Genomic DNA, 17,427 nt, shown 5'->3' with positions numbered 1-17,427 from the left:
GCGTCCTCACTGACTGAGAGCTTATTATTAGTTACATATTTAATTTTGCCAATACACACTACTTTGACTATGTTGTTCATGCGCTTATCTTAATATGTTTTTATACTCAAGGTTCTCATCATACTTTTCACTCCCTCTATGCGTTAATATGACAGCACTACTTGTAATTATCTTTGTGTTTTCTCTTCACTGTAGCTGTAGTTTGTCCTGTCTTACTGCATGTTTGTGGTCTTTGGCTTCTGTCCCCACCAACCTGTCCAACGTTTTTTGCTTTTGTTTGTTGTCTTGCTGTCTCTCTGCTTTCCTTTCCTCTGTCTCCTCACCCCAGCCAGTCGAGGCAGATGGTCGCCCTCCCTGATCCTGGTTCTGCTGGAGGTCTCTTCTTGGAAAAAAGTGAGTTTTTCTCTCCACTGCCTCCAAGTAGCTGCTCAAAATGAAGCTTTCAGTTTCTCAGTGTAACAGTGTAAGTTCTTGACCTTTAACTTAGTAAGGTAAAGTTGTGACGTTAATGTTATGTCTCAAATCGAAAGCACTTTGGAGCAACAACTGTTGTTTTAAATGTGCTGTATAAAAAACACTTGACTTGTCCAAGGTTACAACATAAAAGTTTTGTCCTTCTGTCCTGAACCATACTGAAGCCCTCATGTAAAATACATAAGAGTTCAACACCTGTCTGTATTTACAGAGTATGACCAGACAATTATTACAACAAATCTAACAGTTATTCATTGTTTTTTGAGGGGTTTTTTTTGTTGTTTTTTTTGTATAGTAAGTTGTAAGAGTTAGAATCACAGTTCAAATGAAAATGAAAGTTGAGGTTAGACTTCATTTTTCTACTAGTTCACATTGAAAAATGTGGTTCTAAAGCACATGATTAACTCATAAAATATGATGCAGTGTAATAGATTGAAATGTCTGTTACAGGATTTTAATTTAAAATTTGTCCCACCTCAAGCAGCTGTAATATTAGAAATGTTCTCATTTGTCAGCAGTAATGTTCCAATAATATGACATATTTAATTAAGCTTTAACAGGGACAGTTCTGCCTTATGGGCACTTTTGTACTTTTAACTGAATGGTACTGCTGTTCTTACAGGAATAAAAGCTGAAGATACTTTTCTCATGATTATTTGCAAAAATCCAGACTCTTTTATTGGATAAAATGGGGACAATACCTCTTCTATTTGATAACAAATAAGGGGATGATAGTTTTTTGTACTTGTATATGTAATACATATGTCCAAAAAACAGGTTGTCTCCAAAATGTAACTGCCAGTCAGATACTTTTTTTAGTCTAATAACATTACTTAATTCAGTATGTAGTCAAGCCTTAGCAGAGCAGATTATTATATGCAGCAGTCGAAGGAAAGTCTTCACATTCTTTATTTAAATAATAGTAGCATTACAAATGCACACTGTTGCAAGTAGTACAAGTTCATAATATTCTATATAATGTATTATAATTAGGTATTATTAGTTAGATTTACTTGTTGAAGAAAAGTGAAAGATCCTATAATGCAGAGAAATGTACTGTTGTATACTATTAGATTATGGTTACAGATGTACTGATGTGCGTGCTGCATTTTGCTGTGGTTGGTAAAAGTGCTTTCACTATATTTGATGTGCTTATGGATTAAAAAAAACAATCAGCAAGTTGTCTACTGCTGGCTAATAAATGTAAATTAGCAAAAAAAGGTGCAGTACTTTCCTCTGAACTGTAGCTGAACAACAGAAATAATATTTAACAGATGTTTATGAATGTACTTAACTTACAGTTAAACCCTAAATTATTCATGTTCTTGCTTTATTTTATTTATTTTTTTTAGAGATTTTCTTTTTATTTTGACCAATATTTTGTTTGTTTGTTTTATACATTATAGTAAAAATAAATAAAAAAATGGGAAAATTAATCCTACCCTCTAAATCTCTGACAAAATTCTGGCACTGGTTTAGATAATTTGGGGTTTATACTTTTCACCTGTCCCTCCTGCTCGGTGCAAGTAGCCAGAGTGGCCACTAGATGGTGCTGTTGTTTACATTTGTTCATTTACACGCTACAACAGCGACACGTAGAGGCCATTCCGTGCTACTGCAGCAGCACCGTCAGACGCTCCAGGCGGCAACACGTTGCATTGAAAGAGTTAAAGTCCAAAATCCTATTACGGCCTCTTTATGGTTACACTTTAATTGATTTAGACACATGGTCACGTGGTCGGAAACCAGGAGGCTGCGCTGTTGCCCGGATGAGACACTCAAAACACGTCGTGCTTGTCACATGAAGTGGACCTCTGCCTGCAGACCAGCATGGATTTCATGACAGATCAGGATGTGCAGAAGGTGAGGATTGCTTTGAAACAACAGCGAGGCCACACAGAGCTGCAGCCTCTGCTTCACTGAAACTGTAAAAGCTGAAAATGAAGTGCTCTTAATCTGACTGCTGTGTGTTTCTGAAGGGGGAGAAAACCAGGATTGAGCACATTTCAAGCTCATTACATAACATGCTGCAGCTACAAGTGGCCTCTTGTGAGACCAAACGCCCCCTTTTCTGCTGCATAAAGCACCAGCTGTGCCTTTAAGAGTAAATTCCCCATTTAACATGCAGACATTATCCATTCCTTGTGTTATATATAGACAGGGATACAGCCAGGACATCTGAAACTAAAATCTAAAGAGTGTTTTTTCCTGGAGCAAGTAAATCTGTTTCAAGAGAAGATGTCACAAATTCCTTCACAGGGATGAAACATTAAACATTTACTTCGGCTGATTATGTAATAGACCTCAGAATGGATTTAGTGTGTGCGTTTAAATCCTGCAACAGTGATGGTTTTCATTATTAATGAATCTGATGATGAGTTCATTTTAAAGCAGTTCAAGGCCTAAAAATATTGCTGTGATAGAAAATGTAGAAAAGCTGCAAATCCTCAGAGTGGACCAACTAGAACCAAAGAGATTTTAAACTACTACATTAATTGCATTTTAGTGTGAAATATGTGACCAGTGATTATTTCCATTGTCGATAAATCTGTTGAATAATTTCTGCATTAATTAATCAGTTCTTCATTTAAAACATGTCAGAAAATGGTGAAAAATGCTGATCGGTGTTTCCCAAAGCCCAGGATCCTGAAATGTCTAGTTTTGTCTTCTACCTATAGATATTCAGTTTACTGTCACAGAGGAAAGAAGACAGAAAATATTCACACAAGCAGGAATCAAAGAAATTTAGACTTTTTTCCCCCTAAAAATAAAAAAACAGACTCCAACTCATTTACCAAAACAGATGAATTTGATAGCTGGCAACTAATCGACTAATGGATTAATTATTGTAGTTGTAGCAACATTGTGGCTCAGTTATTTGATTGGTCAGTTTAATCAGCACGACTGTTTTGATATTCAACTAGTATTGCTCTCTAATTTCCAGATACTTAGTCAGGAGGCTTTGTTTGTCATGTAATAATAAATTGAACATGTCTGATTTGGGATTTTTTTTTTATAAGCAAACAACATTTTCATCACCTCACTTCTGGTTTTAGGAAACTGTCAAGAGTGTTTTTCACATGTCTCTGATATTTCAAAGCTCAACGAACACAAGCAAGACACAAAAACCTCACGAGACCTTTTCTTGTTTGTGCTCCATTTTTCTTTAATTGCATACTTTAAATTATAATGCATTTACAGACTGATAACATTGTGGAATTGAACCAGTGTTTGACTTTGCTGAAAAAAAAAGAGGGAATAGACATGAAATATAATTATAGCGGAGACAGCTAGAGGCCTCAATAATTGCTTCTTCTGCCCTGTGAGTTATTAAAGCTGACTCAGCAGCTCTTTCCTCCGGCTTCACAGTACAGGGAGGACGGCTACGTGGTTCTGGACGGGCTGCTCACCTCTCAGGAGTGTGACGAACTGAGGCAGAGGATGTCGGAGGTCGTGGACAGGATGGACGTCCCCGAGCACTGCCGCACCACCTTCTCCACCTACCACGACGAGCAGCTCAAAACACAGGTAACCCGGTGGATGTGGCAACACAACACACGTCCAACAGGGTCAGCTGTTCAGTCAACCATGTTTCTCTCTCATGCTTTCCATTACATCGGCACTTAAAGATGCAGGTAAGACTGTGTGTGATCAGGATCATGTAGCCTGCAGATGCCTCCGCTCTGGTTCATAGTGTTTTACCTCGACCCCAAGTGTCCCTGCTGTCTGGCTAATAGCAAACTCTTATGTCAACAGTGTAGTCAGTGGAGTGACTCTGTCCTCTGTAATGTAACTGGCTGATCACCTGACCCACGTTAACCTCTCTGACCCGCAGGGAAACGCTGACTATTTCATCACAAGTGGAGATAAGATCCGCTTTTTCTTTGAGAAGGGAGTTTTTGATGACAAAGGTGAGTTTTAGTGTCACTCTCTCTGCAGCCTGTAGATTATTTCTTATGCAGTGAAATGAGATGAATCCTTTCTTGACTTTCAGGGGAGTTCATCGTACCAAAACAGCGCTCAGTAAATAAAGTCGGACATGGTGAGATTTCTTACATTTCTTGAATTTGTGTACACAGATCTCTCTAAAAGTCCCCGACTGATACCAGTTTCTGTCTTTTAGCACTTCATGCGTACGAGCCTTTGTACAAAAAGGTTACACATTCACCCAAAGTTCAGGTGAGTAGCTGCAGGACAATGTGGGAGGATCATGTACTGAGTCACAGAATAACCAACTCATACGTCTAATGTTCTCTCAGGGCATCGCTAAGAAGCTGGGTCTTGCCACTCCAGTGATTCTGCAGAGCATGTACATTTTCAAGGTAAAGCATCTGTCTGTAAAATATCTTATAGTGTTAGATTATGCTACTATATGTAAAGACAAATTAAAATAGAATCATTCTTTATCTTTTTCAGCAACCAGGAATTGGTGGAGAAGGTAAGAAAACTCAGCTGTGTCTTTTTATTAGCAGCTTTGAACAACAAATGCACAACTTTTTCTGTCATAACTTCCTGAACAGCTCAGAGAATGTGACCAATGACCAACACTTCCCTTACTTTATCCCTATTTTTCATTTTTTGTTGCATATACCCAGACTTGGTATCAAAACAAGACGGAAAAGTCGAGTAAAAGCAAACATGAAAGCTACATAGATAAATAACAGAACCTACAGGTGCAGCTTAAAAGGTTCTAACACAGTTTAAACATTTTGAGATTTCTGATTTTCATAAACTGCAAGGGGGCTCGGTGGTTAGCATCGTTGCCTCATAGCCAGAAGGTCGCCAGTTCGCGTCCCGGTAAGGACACGCGGGATCTTTCTGTGTGGAGTTTGCATGTTCTCCCCGTGCACTGTGGGTTCTCTCCGGGTTCTCCGGCTTCCTCCCTCAGTCTGTCTTTGTCTGAATCTATCAGAGCCTCTCTCTGCATTTCACTCCGAAACTCCAAAACCCTGAATCATGGATCTGATCAGCTGGTCTCTCAACGCAATTGATCAAATTTTCTCGACGAGAAGACTGGGCAAAGGAGAGCCCGCCTGCCCCGACGGAACGTTTGCAGCGGGATACACGATGGACTTCTGGAAGGAGTGGAGGGCCATGTGCCTCTCTATACTTTCCGTGGAGGATGTTGAAGACGTCTACATAATTGGGATCATGACAACAGGCTTCCTGCTGTTTGGAGTTTGCGGGTTCCTGCTTTATCGCAAAGTTCGGAAGACGGAGGCAGCAGTTTTGGCATTTGACAAGCTGCCCGTCATGGAGGGATTGCTTCGGGCTGTCAACTCTCAGACTCAAGCGATATGCAAACACAATCGCAAACTGGACGGGGTTCCAGAACTGATTCGCAAGATGGACACCACCTTGGAGCGGTTGAACAGCCCGATCCGGATGTAATGGGCCATCATATTCGGCTTTTTTGGATCACAGAGAGAACCAGTGGGACTCTAAGGACTGACGGTAAATCACAAGTCGGCCTGACCCAAACAATCTTTATCTTCATTCGGCTCCCCCGCTTTGGCCTTGGCCTTGGAAGGCTGATACCTCTACACTTCTCCTGGATGTTGTGCAGACAGATGCTCAGCCCCTCCCCTCCCCTACTCCTTCTCCTGTGAACTTTGTTCTGGACCAGAACTCTTCGAGGTCGTCTCCACGGCAACGGCCGTGTCCCGTCACCTGCATCAGACGTCAGAGACACTGTTGAGTCTGGGCGGTGATGAAGCTCATGGACTTACACATACACGTACACGAAGACACACAACACACACACACCCCTGGACTCAACGCCTTGGTTGGCTCCCCACCCCCTCTCCCTCCCCCGTCACAGACCAGTATGCTGTGGGATGACGCGAGGTGCCTCGTGGCTGCGCGCTCCCCCCGGTGTCTGAGCTGTGACACCTACCCTCCCCAACACCCTCCTCCCCTCCCACATGTGCAAGTCTTGAGTTTTGTTGTGATGTTTTTATCATGTTGCTATGTGCTGAGGTGTTTTTTTTCCTAATCCCACACTGTGGCCCCCCCCCGAGGAGCCCAGTTTGGGAATTGCCTTTTTTTCCCCTCATCTTCCCTCTTGTTTTCCCTTTTCCTATCTTATGAGGTGACCCCGCTCAGGCTGGGCGACACGACAGTTTCTCCCCTCCTGTCTCCCCCTGTTATTACTGTCTTTATATGTTTCTTGGATGGGATGTAAACTGTTCTTCTCGTTGCTCTGTACTTGTGACATGTGCAATGACAATAAATTGCGAATTGAATTGAATTGAATTGAATTGAAATACATGTTGAGGTTAATTGGTGATTCTAAATTGTCCGTAGGTGTGAATGTGAGTGTGCTTGTTTGTCTGTTTTAAGTGTAGCCCTGTGATAGACTGGTGACCTGTCCAGAGTGTCCCCTGCCTTCACCCTAAGTCAGCTGGCATAGACTCCAGCCCCCCATGACCCTAGTGAGGATTAAGCGGTGTATAGATAATGGATGGATGATTTTCATGAGCTACAAGCCATAATCATCTAAATTAAAGCAAAAAAACCTTGAAATATTTAAAGTTACGTGTAGTGAATATAGACTATATGAGTTTACCTTTTTGTATTCGGTTACAAGAAAATAACTTTCATTTTGTCATTTTTTGAGCTGCACCTGTACATATATCACCCTTACAAAAGTTAAATTAAATATTTTAAGGTATACGAGTTAATGCTTAACCGTTTCCTCATAAACGCTGTTACAGTTTGCTTTTTAATATGTATGTAACTTTTTTCCCTCGATCTCATGTAGTGTTCTATTTTTTTGTAACTTTTTCCACATATTTACAAATGTTTGCTCGTGTGTTCTCAAAAACAGATTACCTATTAAATGTTTGAGATATTAGGACTGTTCATCCAAAGCTGTTGTAATTTAGCTCCTTAATTGTTCATTCTTCACAACAAATGAGTACACTAAGACTACTTTGCATTTAAACCACATCTCAGGATCAGTGTTGTTGTGATGTTTCTTTAGTTCAACAGTAGCTACTTAAGCCTGTATGAACTAGTTTAGATCCTTGTAATGTTTTGGTAGAACCAGATGTAAAGTCAGTAAGTTATAGATAGATTCATAAACCTCTGTCATGCAGGTTTTTTGTGATGTTTTTTTGGACAAAGATGAACATGTGGGAATCTGGATTTATCCATTGTTATCTTTTTATTGTAGCTGAAGTCTGTTATTGAAATTAGGAGCTCACGCAAGAGATTCTTTTTCTTTTTCTTTTGATATTGTTTTATTTTGGAATTTCAGCAGATTCTTGTGTTTTGTAGTGACACCACACCAAGATGCCACATTTCTGTTCACGGAGCCGCTGGGCAGAGTCATGGGGCTGTGGATCGCCCTGGAAGATGCTACTGTTAACAACGGCTGCCTGTGGTTCATCCCAGGGTCGCACAACAGTAAGTAGCAAACAGCGTACATATGTCATCCAGAAACTTTTTAGCGCTCAATCTGTTATGATGAAAACATCCTTTCCTCTTCCCAGGTGGCATTTCTCGTCGTATGGTTCGCACCCCGAAGGGCACCTTTCCCCTGACGGACTTCATCGGTAAAGAGCAGACGTATGATGAAAAGAAGTTTATCGCCACGCCGGTTAAAAAAGGTAATTTGCATTTGTTGTTGAATTTACATTGACTAATGACGGGTGAAGGAGAAATTTGAATATTAAGGCGCTTTGTGTTTTATAAAAGTATCCAATAGTGTATAGAAGCACTAGTGGGATTTTGTGACAACGCTGGTGAAGTATCTAAACAATCTGCATAATGTGCATTGTGTAGTGATGAAACAAACAATCATTTAAAGGAACAATTTGGGAAGTGTGATCATTTTCTTTCCTATTGAGAAGGCAGGACTGATTCCTGACTGGGGGCATTCTGTCCCTGCACAAGAAGCAGGTCTCCACGTATGACCATGTAGATCATTTTCTCCTGTTTGCATCTTTTATGCTAAGCTAACCTACGTTCACAATTACTGTGCTTACACAAAACAAGCATCGACTTCTCATCTGCTGCTCCGTTAGAAAGCTATCAAGTATATCTCCTAAAGTGGTTTCAGCTCTTAAAATGTAAGACGAAAAGATTAATTGGGGAAAAAAAAAAAGTCAGATTACTTGGGCTCAAAAACAGCATTAGTGCTGGATTACCAAAGAAGCCAGTGTAGGCCAGCTTTTGCACATTCCCAACCTTCATCCATCTCTCTGTGTTCAGGCGGTGTCGTCCTGATCCACGGGGAGGTGGTGCATCGAAGCGCTGAAAACATCTCCGAAGACTCTCGCCACGTCTACACCTTCCACATCATGGAGGCCCAGGAGACCCGCTGGAGCCCCGACAACTGGTGAGAGTTTATCAGAGCTGGGAGGGGTTGCTGTGTTTCTTTTATTTTGTGAATCAGGTGTTTCTGGCAGATGGTTGCCACGGCAGCACATAGAAGGATGAATGAAATGAGCGGCGATATTAAAATGAGACTGTTCTTGAAGCAAGAGCCACATGATCTCTGTGACAATAAGTTCTACCTCATTAATGTGTATAATGTTGCTGTTGTGCTGCAAGATGCACCAAATTTAATCTCTGCTGCTCTGATTTGTCAGCTGCAAACACACACTTGATACCAGCAAGCGTGTGTTTGCATACTGCATATCTGGCATCAATTTGAACTTGTTAGTGTGCTTTTAGGAAATCATTTCTTATACTAATGTGCAGCTTCAAAATAGACCGACACTTTGACTTGTCGCAGTAGGAAAAGGACAGCTGCCTCTCATAGCATTATTGCAGTTCTGTTCTATTTAAGTGTCCCAGTATTACATTTCAATACTGAAACCTATGCGTCTCCTATTGTGATCTGTCTCCTGTTATAAAGGGCTGTTTATTAAATCATCTACTCCATATGAAGCACAAGTATGTAAACATGAAGGTCCTACTGTAGTTTTTGTGTTCACAAGCTTCACTACAGAGACATGAGGACAATCTTCCTCTCACAGATGAAAAGTTTAATTTATCAGTAATTAAACACGCTGCCGTACCTCGTCTGGTACGACCCTGCACCACCCTCATGGTGGGTAATGGTAGCTAATATCAGGAAACTTGAGATTTTACTGTGCAGCTTTCAGACATGCGCTCCTTTTTGTTAAGCTGATGTCATCTGAACGGCTCGGCTTCATGTCTAAATGAACACCCTGCTCACTTTTCCATTAGAAATCCCCGGTCGGACCTTGTAACATTTCTGTATCGCTTTCAACAGAACATGAGTCTGAACTCCATGCCTTACTGCATGCGTCAGCGGATAGGTACACACAAGTGATGCAGTGGGGTTTTTTTTTTTCCATGTTTCAGCACCAATGTTAGACAAAAAAACATCCCAGAGAACACAGAAGACAGTAAATCACAAAACGTCCTCCTCATGCACTTTGCCCCACAATTTCACATCTATTACAAACTGAAATGTTAATTAAAAACACAACTTTACTGTAATTAAGACAGAACAGGTCAGATTGTTGAGACTCACCATTAATGAATATAATCCTAATTTTTATAGTAATAGTTTAACAGGATTGAAGCTTAGTTTGTTGCTACCAGCTGTTTGTAGGAGTCTTTCCTATTACTGTTCAGTCTCATGTGCTTGTCAAGTATTGCACACATACCATGGCTCTCTGTCTCTGTGGAGGGTCTGTCTGAATGAAGCTGTTAGGAACATTAACATAAAGGACATCTTTGTCTGCATGACAGAATGCCGTCCCTTTAACAGACTGATGAAGCAGTGATAGTATGCATGTCTGAAAAGGGTTTTGTTCTTATAAGTGCTGCTCTACTTGTAGTTAGACTTTTCTGGTGTGTTACACATAAACATCTCAGTGAAGGAACGGATGTAAACAGACTGAAACATGTTCTTCTGCATGCTGTCCCATCTTATTTGCTCAGTCAGGTCACTTAATGTCAACTTGTCTTTAAATCATCCGACTAAGTGAAATCTAGGTAAATGAAGTTATGCTATTGTACTGTAACTGACACTTTTGGCTACAGCAAGAACGGCTGCATAACTTTTGTTGCAAACGTAGCTTTAATGCTGCATGACATTCATGGCCCAATACTAAATATCTAATTTGTAGTGTAACAGCAAAGAACAGTCCTTAAATTGAATCAATAATATGACTAAACAATTTGGGTAACAAATCAAATTTTTAATTTTCTCATAGATATTGTGATTTAATTTGTGAAATATTTTTTTAAGTCAAGCTTTAGTTCAAAATTCACTGTGTGTAATAGATTTAAAACATGTGATGCAGCATTACCACACGAGTTCTTGATAAGAGCATGATTGTTACACAAGGAGGACGGCATGAATTTGTGAAACCGACAATTTAAATTCTGGATGAGCCGTGCAGCAAAATGTGCCAGATGTGGCTCTTAAATAATAAGACTGGGCTCATGTCAGTCGAACCACACAGTGTACATTGAGACAAAATTAAGTCACAACATTACTGTCATTATTTAATAGCCACACCTCATATATCCTAAATTGTAACCTTTGTGATTTGCTAACTCAGTAGGAGTGTTGCTGCTTCCAAAAGTTCCGCATTGTAACCGAGCTGTCATATTTTCATCTCTTTGGTCTTCAAAGGTTGCAGCCCACTGAAGAGCTCCCGTTCCCACCTCTCTACACTAAATGAAGAATGTCTTTGACTGCTCAGGATACTTTCCAAAAAGGGACCAACATGTATGAATAGTTTTATCTTTAGAAAATGTGCTGCAGTTTCTTATTGCTGTTTATAAAATCTTATATGACTCTATTTTTCTGACCTATATGTAGACTAGTACGTAGCCTGACTCAGAATTACTTCCAAAATAGTGGATTAATTGTGGCTAGCTTAGATTTCCAAAGAATATATCAATTTTTTTAAAATGAAGATTTCATTGAAATAAAAAAACTTCCCACATACATCCCACAACACAACTGGTATCCAGATCCACTTTTATTCAGTATTTCCTCATTGACATCAACCAGCTTTATGTTTTTCAAATCTGTGTCCAAGTGAGATGGCAGATTCTTACATTTTTATTTTTATTTTATTTTTTTACAGACAACAGTAAGCATTTCTGTTTTCAAGTATGTTCATTTTAAGACACAACTCAAATGAAAAACAAGCAAACTTCATGTACGAATGATTATAAACTGCAAGCTTCTTATGTTAGCCGTCAAATCAAACTGAGAAAGCAAAGGGTTAACGCTTGTCTTGTTAAAGTCCAGTCAGCCAGTCACACAGGTCCCTCGTCTCAATCCTCACATCAGCATTAAACAGACTACAAATAGGAGGCGTTTCAGTTTTTATCTTTTCTCCTCTGATAAACTCAACATGCAGTGTTACATCTTTTTAAAAAAATGTAAGGAGGATGGCAAAAACAAGATACTAGCAGGATCATGCTAATAAAACTGTAATCACAACATAAAAAAAACACCAAAGAACTTTTATAGGTGAACATTAAACAATTAAATTGTGCTGAAAACAAGGTTCAGGTTCTAAACTGTAGCGTCCCCATCTGGATGGATCAAACTTGTGACATTTAAGGATATTTCTATAAAGCATTTCAAATAATTTGGGACGGAAAAAAGTCACAAAAAGTAAGGGGCATTGTTCATTATTTTGGCCCGAAGCATATCTACAGTCCCAAAATACGCACGGTTTGAAGGCTCAGTGTCACAAGGAAATGTATATATTAAGTTTTACCGCTATGGGGGTCCCGTCAAACCACCGAAATACTAAGCAAAGTCGATCTATCCAACAAAAATATACCGTAGGATACCTGCATATATGTTACAGTACTTGATTTCACATTAGTATCATGCAGGAGCATAGTGAGTTTCTGCCATATTTAAGTATAAATCAGCCCTTGTAAAGAAGAGTTGAGGGCTGCCATGCTTTCATCTACCGCCTCTATAATAGTTAGTCATATGTGATAGAAAATATACTTCTTAAGGCAAATATTTTCAGCAGTAAGTCTTTCGTATTGCCATCAGGGAGGCAAAATAATAATCTAAGAATGAAGGGCTTGATTAAGAAAGAGATGTATCAATAAGTTAACTTTAAATAATGTTCTTCAAAAGGCAATACAAAGGCATGTATCTGTTTGCAGAATAGGAAACGAATCCTCACTGATGATCAAAATGTGGCGCCCACAGGTCCACTATTCTGGACCACTGGTTTAAAAGGACGTTTTCTCACTTTGCTAAACTGAATCTCCTGTTGCATAATTTAGGAGTTGTTGGTGTCAGCGGTGAAAGCATACACCACCGCTGTCACGAAGCTCAAAGAATATTTAGCAACTCTTCCTCACATTTCTCAGCAACTTACTCTAAAAATGTCTCATTTCTCATTCCAGAGCAACTGATACTGAGATGATCTGAGCACAACAGACTCTAACTTCATGCTAACGTTACGCCAGTAAAGTGAGGAGAAGATTTTTTTTTTGTGTGTGTTGTTTGCTGACATAATTATGAGACCTGATTACACTGTTGGCTTTTAACTAGTCAACTCTTGTGCTAGTAAAACCCACGTCTATTTGTGATCAAGTCCACTGATTCCTAAAGAGACCTCTACAACATTATTTTAGACATTTTTTTCCAACTTCAGCGTTTTTGCTTGCCCACCATACAGGGCTGAGAACGGGGGGGGGGAGGGATCTGTTTGTTTGTGCCATCTGCCCATTCAAAGCAACAGCAGGATGAAGAGGTAGAGTGGGAGCAGGAGGTTGTCTATTTGGGAGGTGTAGGCTTCCAACATGGCCACCAGAGTGATGGAGCCAACAATCCATGAGTAGGTAGAGTTCAGATTGATGCTCCCATCAAAGATGAGAAACATGGCCACGGCGATGATCTGAGCAAACACCGATGTTGCAGTCCCCTCCATGGTTTTCTTAGTGCCGGGCCAGCGGATCTCCCCCATGGTGCTGCCAAACACAGACGCCACAGTGTCTCCGACCCCCACAGCGAGCACACCTGCATAGGGCACCAGGCCGCCTGCCCCAGGGAGAATCCCCTTTGGTGCACAGGGCCCAGGAAACAGCCAAATGGGCAGAGACATGCCCAGCAGCAGGTAAACGTGGGTGAGGATGAGAGGCCCCGAGTCCCGTTCATCCAGGAACAAGGTGAGCAGCTGCCTGAGCAGCTGACCGAGAGGCCTGATTCTAAAGTAACGCACGTATTCCAGGAACAAGAAAATCGCCAAGCAACCCACGGAGGCCACATGGAGCAGCTGCCGGTCGTATATCAGCCCTGGAACGTACGTGGCCACGACAATCAGATGGAAGTACTTCCTGACAACAGTCGAGGCCTGGTGCTTCTTGGACCCCGACTGGCGCTGATAGTTCTGATGTAACACAACAAAAGTGGCCACGACAGCCAGGAACACCCAGTACCCCAGCAGACAGAGTCTTCTGTCATTGAACGTAACAAAGTCCAGCAGCCACATGAGGGGATGCCGGCCGATGAACAAGGAAAGCCACGGCATCAGGATCCCCAGACCCAGAACCGCTGTCATCATATGAAAGAAAAGTGATGACACCCAAGTCTCTGACTCCATGAAGCAGAAGAGCAGCGCAAAGAAAACCCCCAACAACAGTGACCCCACCACTACAACCGGCAGGAAGTAGTTCACTGGATCTCCTTTCACCTCTGCCAGGTTCAGGGAGCGCTTGATGAGCTGGTTCACAATGAAACTGATTCCACCGACGATGAGAAGCGCCTCTCCGGGCGTGAAGCAGCGCGGCAGCAAGTAAAGCACAATCAGACTGAGATAGACGAAGATCAACAGGACCTCTAAGACCTCGATGACCTCAGACACGGTCAGCGTCTGCTTTGTCGTGTAGAGAATCGCACTGCCGGCCATTCCTGCAATCACACAAGTGTTGGTGGGGACGGGTCTTGTGATGCCCAGCGCAATCAGGGAGAGAAACAGAGCCAGCATCATGCCTGTGATGGTGACCACCATGGAGAAGCGCTCAAAGTAGACATTCCCTGAGGCGGAGCACTTTTCTCTCAGCGCCAGGCCCAATAAAGGCATCACCATGGAGGCTGGAACGATGCCGCTGTTTGCTGTTGGACGAAACTGGAACACGGCGCCCCCCGACCTGAGCAGGCGGTCCCACTTGTGCTGCACGTAGAACGCCTGAATGACGAGGGCGATGCTGCACCAGGAGTGCTGGTTCCACACCGCCATGTGGACACACAACACCACCGCCAGAACTACAGTGGACTCCACGTACACCGGGTTGATATGCATGGCTGCCGGGTGGGGGCTCACAGGGAGGGAGGAGGAGGAGGAGGAGGAGGCGGGTGGATCTGAACAGATGGTCTGCAACAATGAAGGCCTTCTTCTGTCAGTTCCTCTCTCTGGCACACTTCATCATTTGGCAGGTACTTTTCCCTTGCTGTGGATGTCTAAAAAAAAGAAGAAAGGAAGATAAGTCAGTCTACCATTCATGAGAAAATACACAATTCAGCACAAAATACAACAACAAATGATATTTAGGGATGCACAGCATATTGCTGAGTGCTTATGTGCAAGAAGTGCAGTATGAAATAAGGCAACGTGTCTCAAACACATCATGCTACAACCTTTTTGCTCACGTTGCTCTTATTTCCGATGACTAACGCACAAAACAATTCTGTCTAGTAGAACATGTTTTACTCTCAGTTAAAGGTTCTTGGAGCTTTTTTTTTAAACTCACGTGACAGGACAGAGTTTGTTGACATGCAGGCTCCAAATGTACACAATACGAAATGAGCGAGGACCCGAAAAAAACACTGAAAAGAAGAATCTGGTTGCAAAATGTTGAAGCAAACAGCCACTGGATCAGAAGCGTTTCTTTAAATTGCTGCTACTACACAAGGCAACACAACTAATTCAAGTCAGCACCGCAAAAGTCTGCATGATTGCAAAACCAGATCTGAATGTCATCCAAACAGAAAAAAACGGGATATCTTTGCCAGTTACACCATATGCGAAAGGTTCTAAATAGCTTTTTAAATATGATTTTTTCTTTGATGCAGAGAGCGCTCCTCTATTAAATCACTGCAGTCAGTCTACAATTATTAATTCTTCCTATATTAAGATTTTCTGATCAATATTTCTGTAGTTTTTCACACTGCAGTAAAAATCACTTTGTCATTTTTTTCCCCAATGTCATGCAGTCCTACCAAAAAATCCCCGGCACTCCTGTATCCAGCACTGTGTTTGAGGCTGAGTCATTTGCCCTCCTTGCCACTCTGAACCTTGGTCCTGCTTTATCTGCTCCCTACACTGAACTATGGCCACACTGAGCATTTAGCCAATCTGTGTGAAATTCACACCACCATCTGAACACGTGTATGAAGCCCAGGAGAAACGCATGTTCTTTCCACATCAGCTGCAACCTTTTGTTCCTGTGGGGGTTGGAGGTTAGAACTGACCGTCCAAGTGTCCTGGATCTACTCTGGAGGCTGAGATTAGCACTCGATTCAGTGAAAAAGACAAAAAAAATGTATAATTTCTGACATCGAGACATTTATTGCTGATACAGCCCGATGCGGTCAGCTAACCCTCAGTGAGGCGAGGATGCTGCAGCCTCGGACAGCATCAAGCTAACAGCGAAATGCAGCTGAGTGGACCGAGTTAGCACCGCGACACTGAGCGCACTCAGCCGGCGGTGCGGGAATGAAACGCGGGCTGACAAAGACGAGCGGACTCACCACATAAGTGCAGCGTTGTCTGGACGAAGCTGTGCTGAGATTTGAATCGCTGCCGTCCTTTCTGGACACAGTTCTTTCCTTTGTCAGCTGTCGCTCCTCTCACACCCAGTAGGAAGGGGCCATGTTTGACAGCCGGGTCACGTGGTGCACTCGTAAAAATAACTCTTAAAGGCGAGTTTCCTCCCATAGTTTATTCTTATATTAAATTAATAGTACAGTTTTTCTGAGAGAAGTAATATACTGTAGATTAAACACGCATTTTGGCTAACATTTTGCCCCAATAATAATAATAATAATAATAATAATAATAACAACATTATTTATTTGCACTTTAACAGACAACGCAAAAGCAGGATATCCAGACGAAATTTACATGAAGTTACATAAAATAATTACAATATTATCAATAATGCAAATTTGTCTGACTAAATTAAAAATTAATGTTAAGGTCCTATAGTTTATGTCAATTTACCTGCGTAGGTTAAGTATTCCGATTAAGCTGAGTAAAGCAAATATTAAAGTCAAGACCCTACAATATAAAGTAAAATACAAATTTATCTGAGTAAATTAAATATTAAGGTTAAAAGCCTTTAGTAATATGTATTATTTAAATTTAGACGGGGTATATTGCGGTGAAGAGCCAAGAATGTTCTTAATTATAAATATTTCCCTGAGTAAGTTAAATATTAAGGTTAAGACCCTACGTTATTATATAAAATACAAATTTACCCGACTAAATTAAATGCTAGGATTGAGACCTTACAATCTTCTCAATTGTACATTTCTACCTAAGTAAAATAAATATTAAACTTAAAACTCTATGGTATTATTTATTATTTAAATTTGCCCTTATAAGGTAAATACTGCCATTAAGACAATTTAATTTTATGCAAAATGTGCCTGATTTAATTAAATATAGAGGTTGAGACTCTACAATGTTGTTTCTAATGTAAATGTACCCAACCAGATTATATACTAAGACTCAGCATTATTTATTATGTAGATTGATCTGTGCTGTGAAATATCACATTTAAGACCCTACAACATTCCATAAAACACAAATTTAAGTGACTAAATTAAGTACTAATGTTATAACTGTATATTATTACATACTATAAACTAACCTGACTAACTTACATGTTAAGGTCAGTAACCTACAACATTATAATCTATAACAAATTGCCTGTCTAACTCAAAAATAAAGGTTAAAACAATACAAAAATTAT

The 17,427-nt window shown here is 40.9% G+C and overlaps 2 protein-coding genes across 4 annotated transcripts; one reads left to right on the top strand and one right to left on the bottom strand.

The window, feature by feature from the left end:
- The first annotated feature begins 377 nt into the window (after positions 1 to 377).
- Positions 378 to 13,227, top strand: phyhd1 (phytanoyl-CoA dioxygenase domain containing 1). Of its 3 annotated transcripts, none has more exons than XM_008289325.1 (12): positions 378 to 393; positions 2,197 to 2,337; positions 3,844 to 4,002; positions 4,310 to 4,385; positions 4,469 to 4,516; positions 4,598 to 4,653; positions 4,734 to 4,796; positions 4,891 to 4,912; positions 7,756 to 7,884; positions 7,971 to 8,087; positions 8,692 to 8,818; positions 11,099 to 11,428. In XM_008289325.1, the coding sequence occupies exons 2-12, from the start codon at positions 2,305 to 2,307 to the stop codon at positions 11,145 to 11,147; spliced, it is 879 nt and encodes a 292-aa protein (XP_008287547.1). In that variant the 5' UTR covers positions 378 to 393; positions 2,197 to 2,304; the 3' UTR covers positions 11,148 to 11,428. The 3 variants fall into 3 exon arrangements, with proteins under 3 accessions (XP_008287547.1, XP_008287548.1, XP_008287546.1); XM_008289326.1 differs by lacking the exon at positions 378 to 393 and adding an exon at positions 12,856 to 13,227 and having other exon boundaries at positions 2,112 to 2,337; positions 11,099 to 11,194; XM_008289324.1 differs by lacking the exon at positions 378 to 393 and having other exon boundaries at positions 2,113 to 2,337.
- Positions 11,438 to 16,359, bottom strand: dolk (dolichol kinase). Its single transcript, XM_008289327.1, has 2 exons — positions 16,202 to 16,359; positions 11,438 to 14,911 (listed from the first exon to the last, which is right to left on the bottom strand). The coding sequence occupies exon 2, from the start codon at positions 14,751 to 14,753 to the stop codon at positions 13,182 to 13,184; it is 1,572 nt and encodes a 523-aa protein (XP_008287549.1). The 5' UTR covers positions 14,754 to 14,911; positions 16,202 to 16,359; the 3' UTR covers positions 11,438 to 13,181.
- Positions 16,360 to 17,427: the final 1,068 nt, after the last annotated feature.

The sequence above is a fragment of the Stegastes partitus genome, unplaced genomic scaffold (assembly GCF_000690725.1).
Source record: "Stegastes partitus isolate 25-593 unplaced genomic scaffold, Stegastes_partitus-1.0.2 Scaffold607, whole genome shotgun sequence".
NCBI classification, from domain to species: Eukaryota; Metazoa; Chordata; class Actinopteri; family Pomacentridae; genus Stegastes; species Stegastes partitus.
The sequence above is the reverse complement of the archived record's forward strand: the minus strand, read 5'-3'. Positions and strand labels throughout refer to the sequence as shown.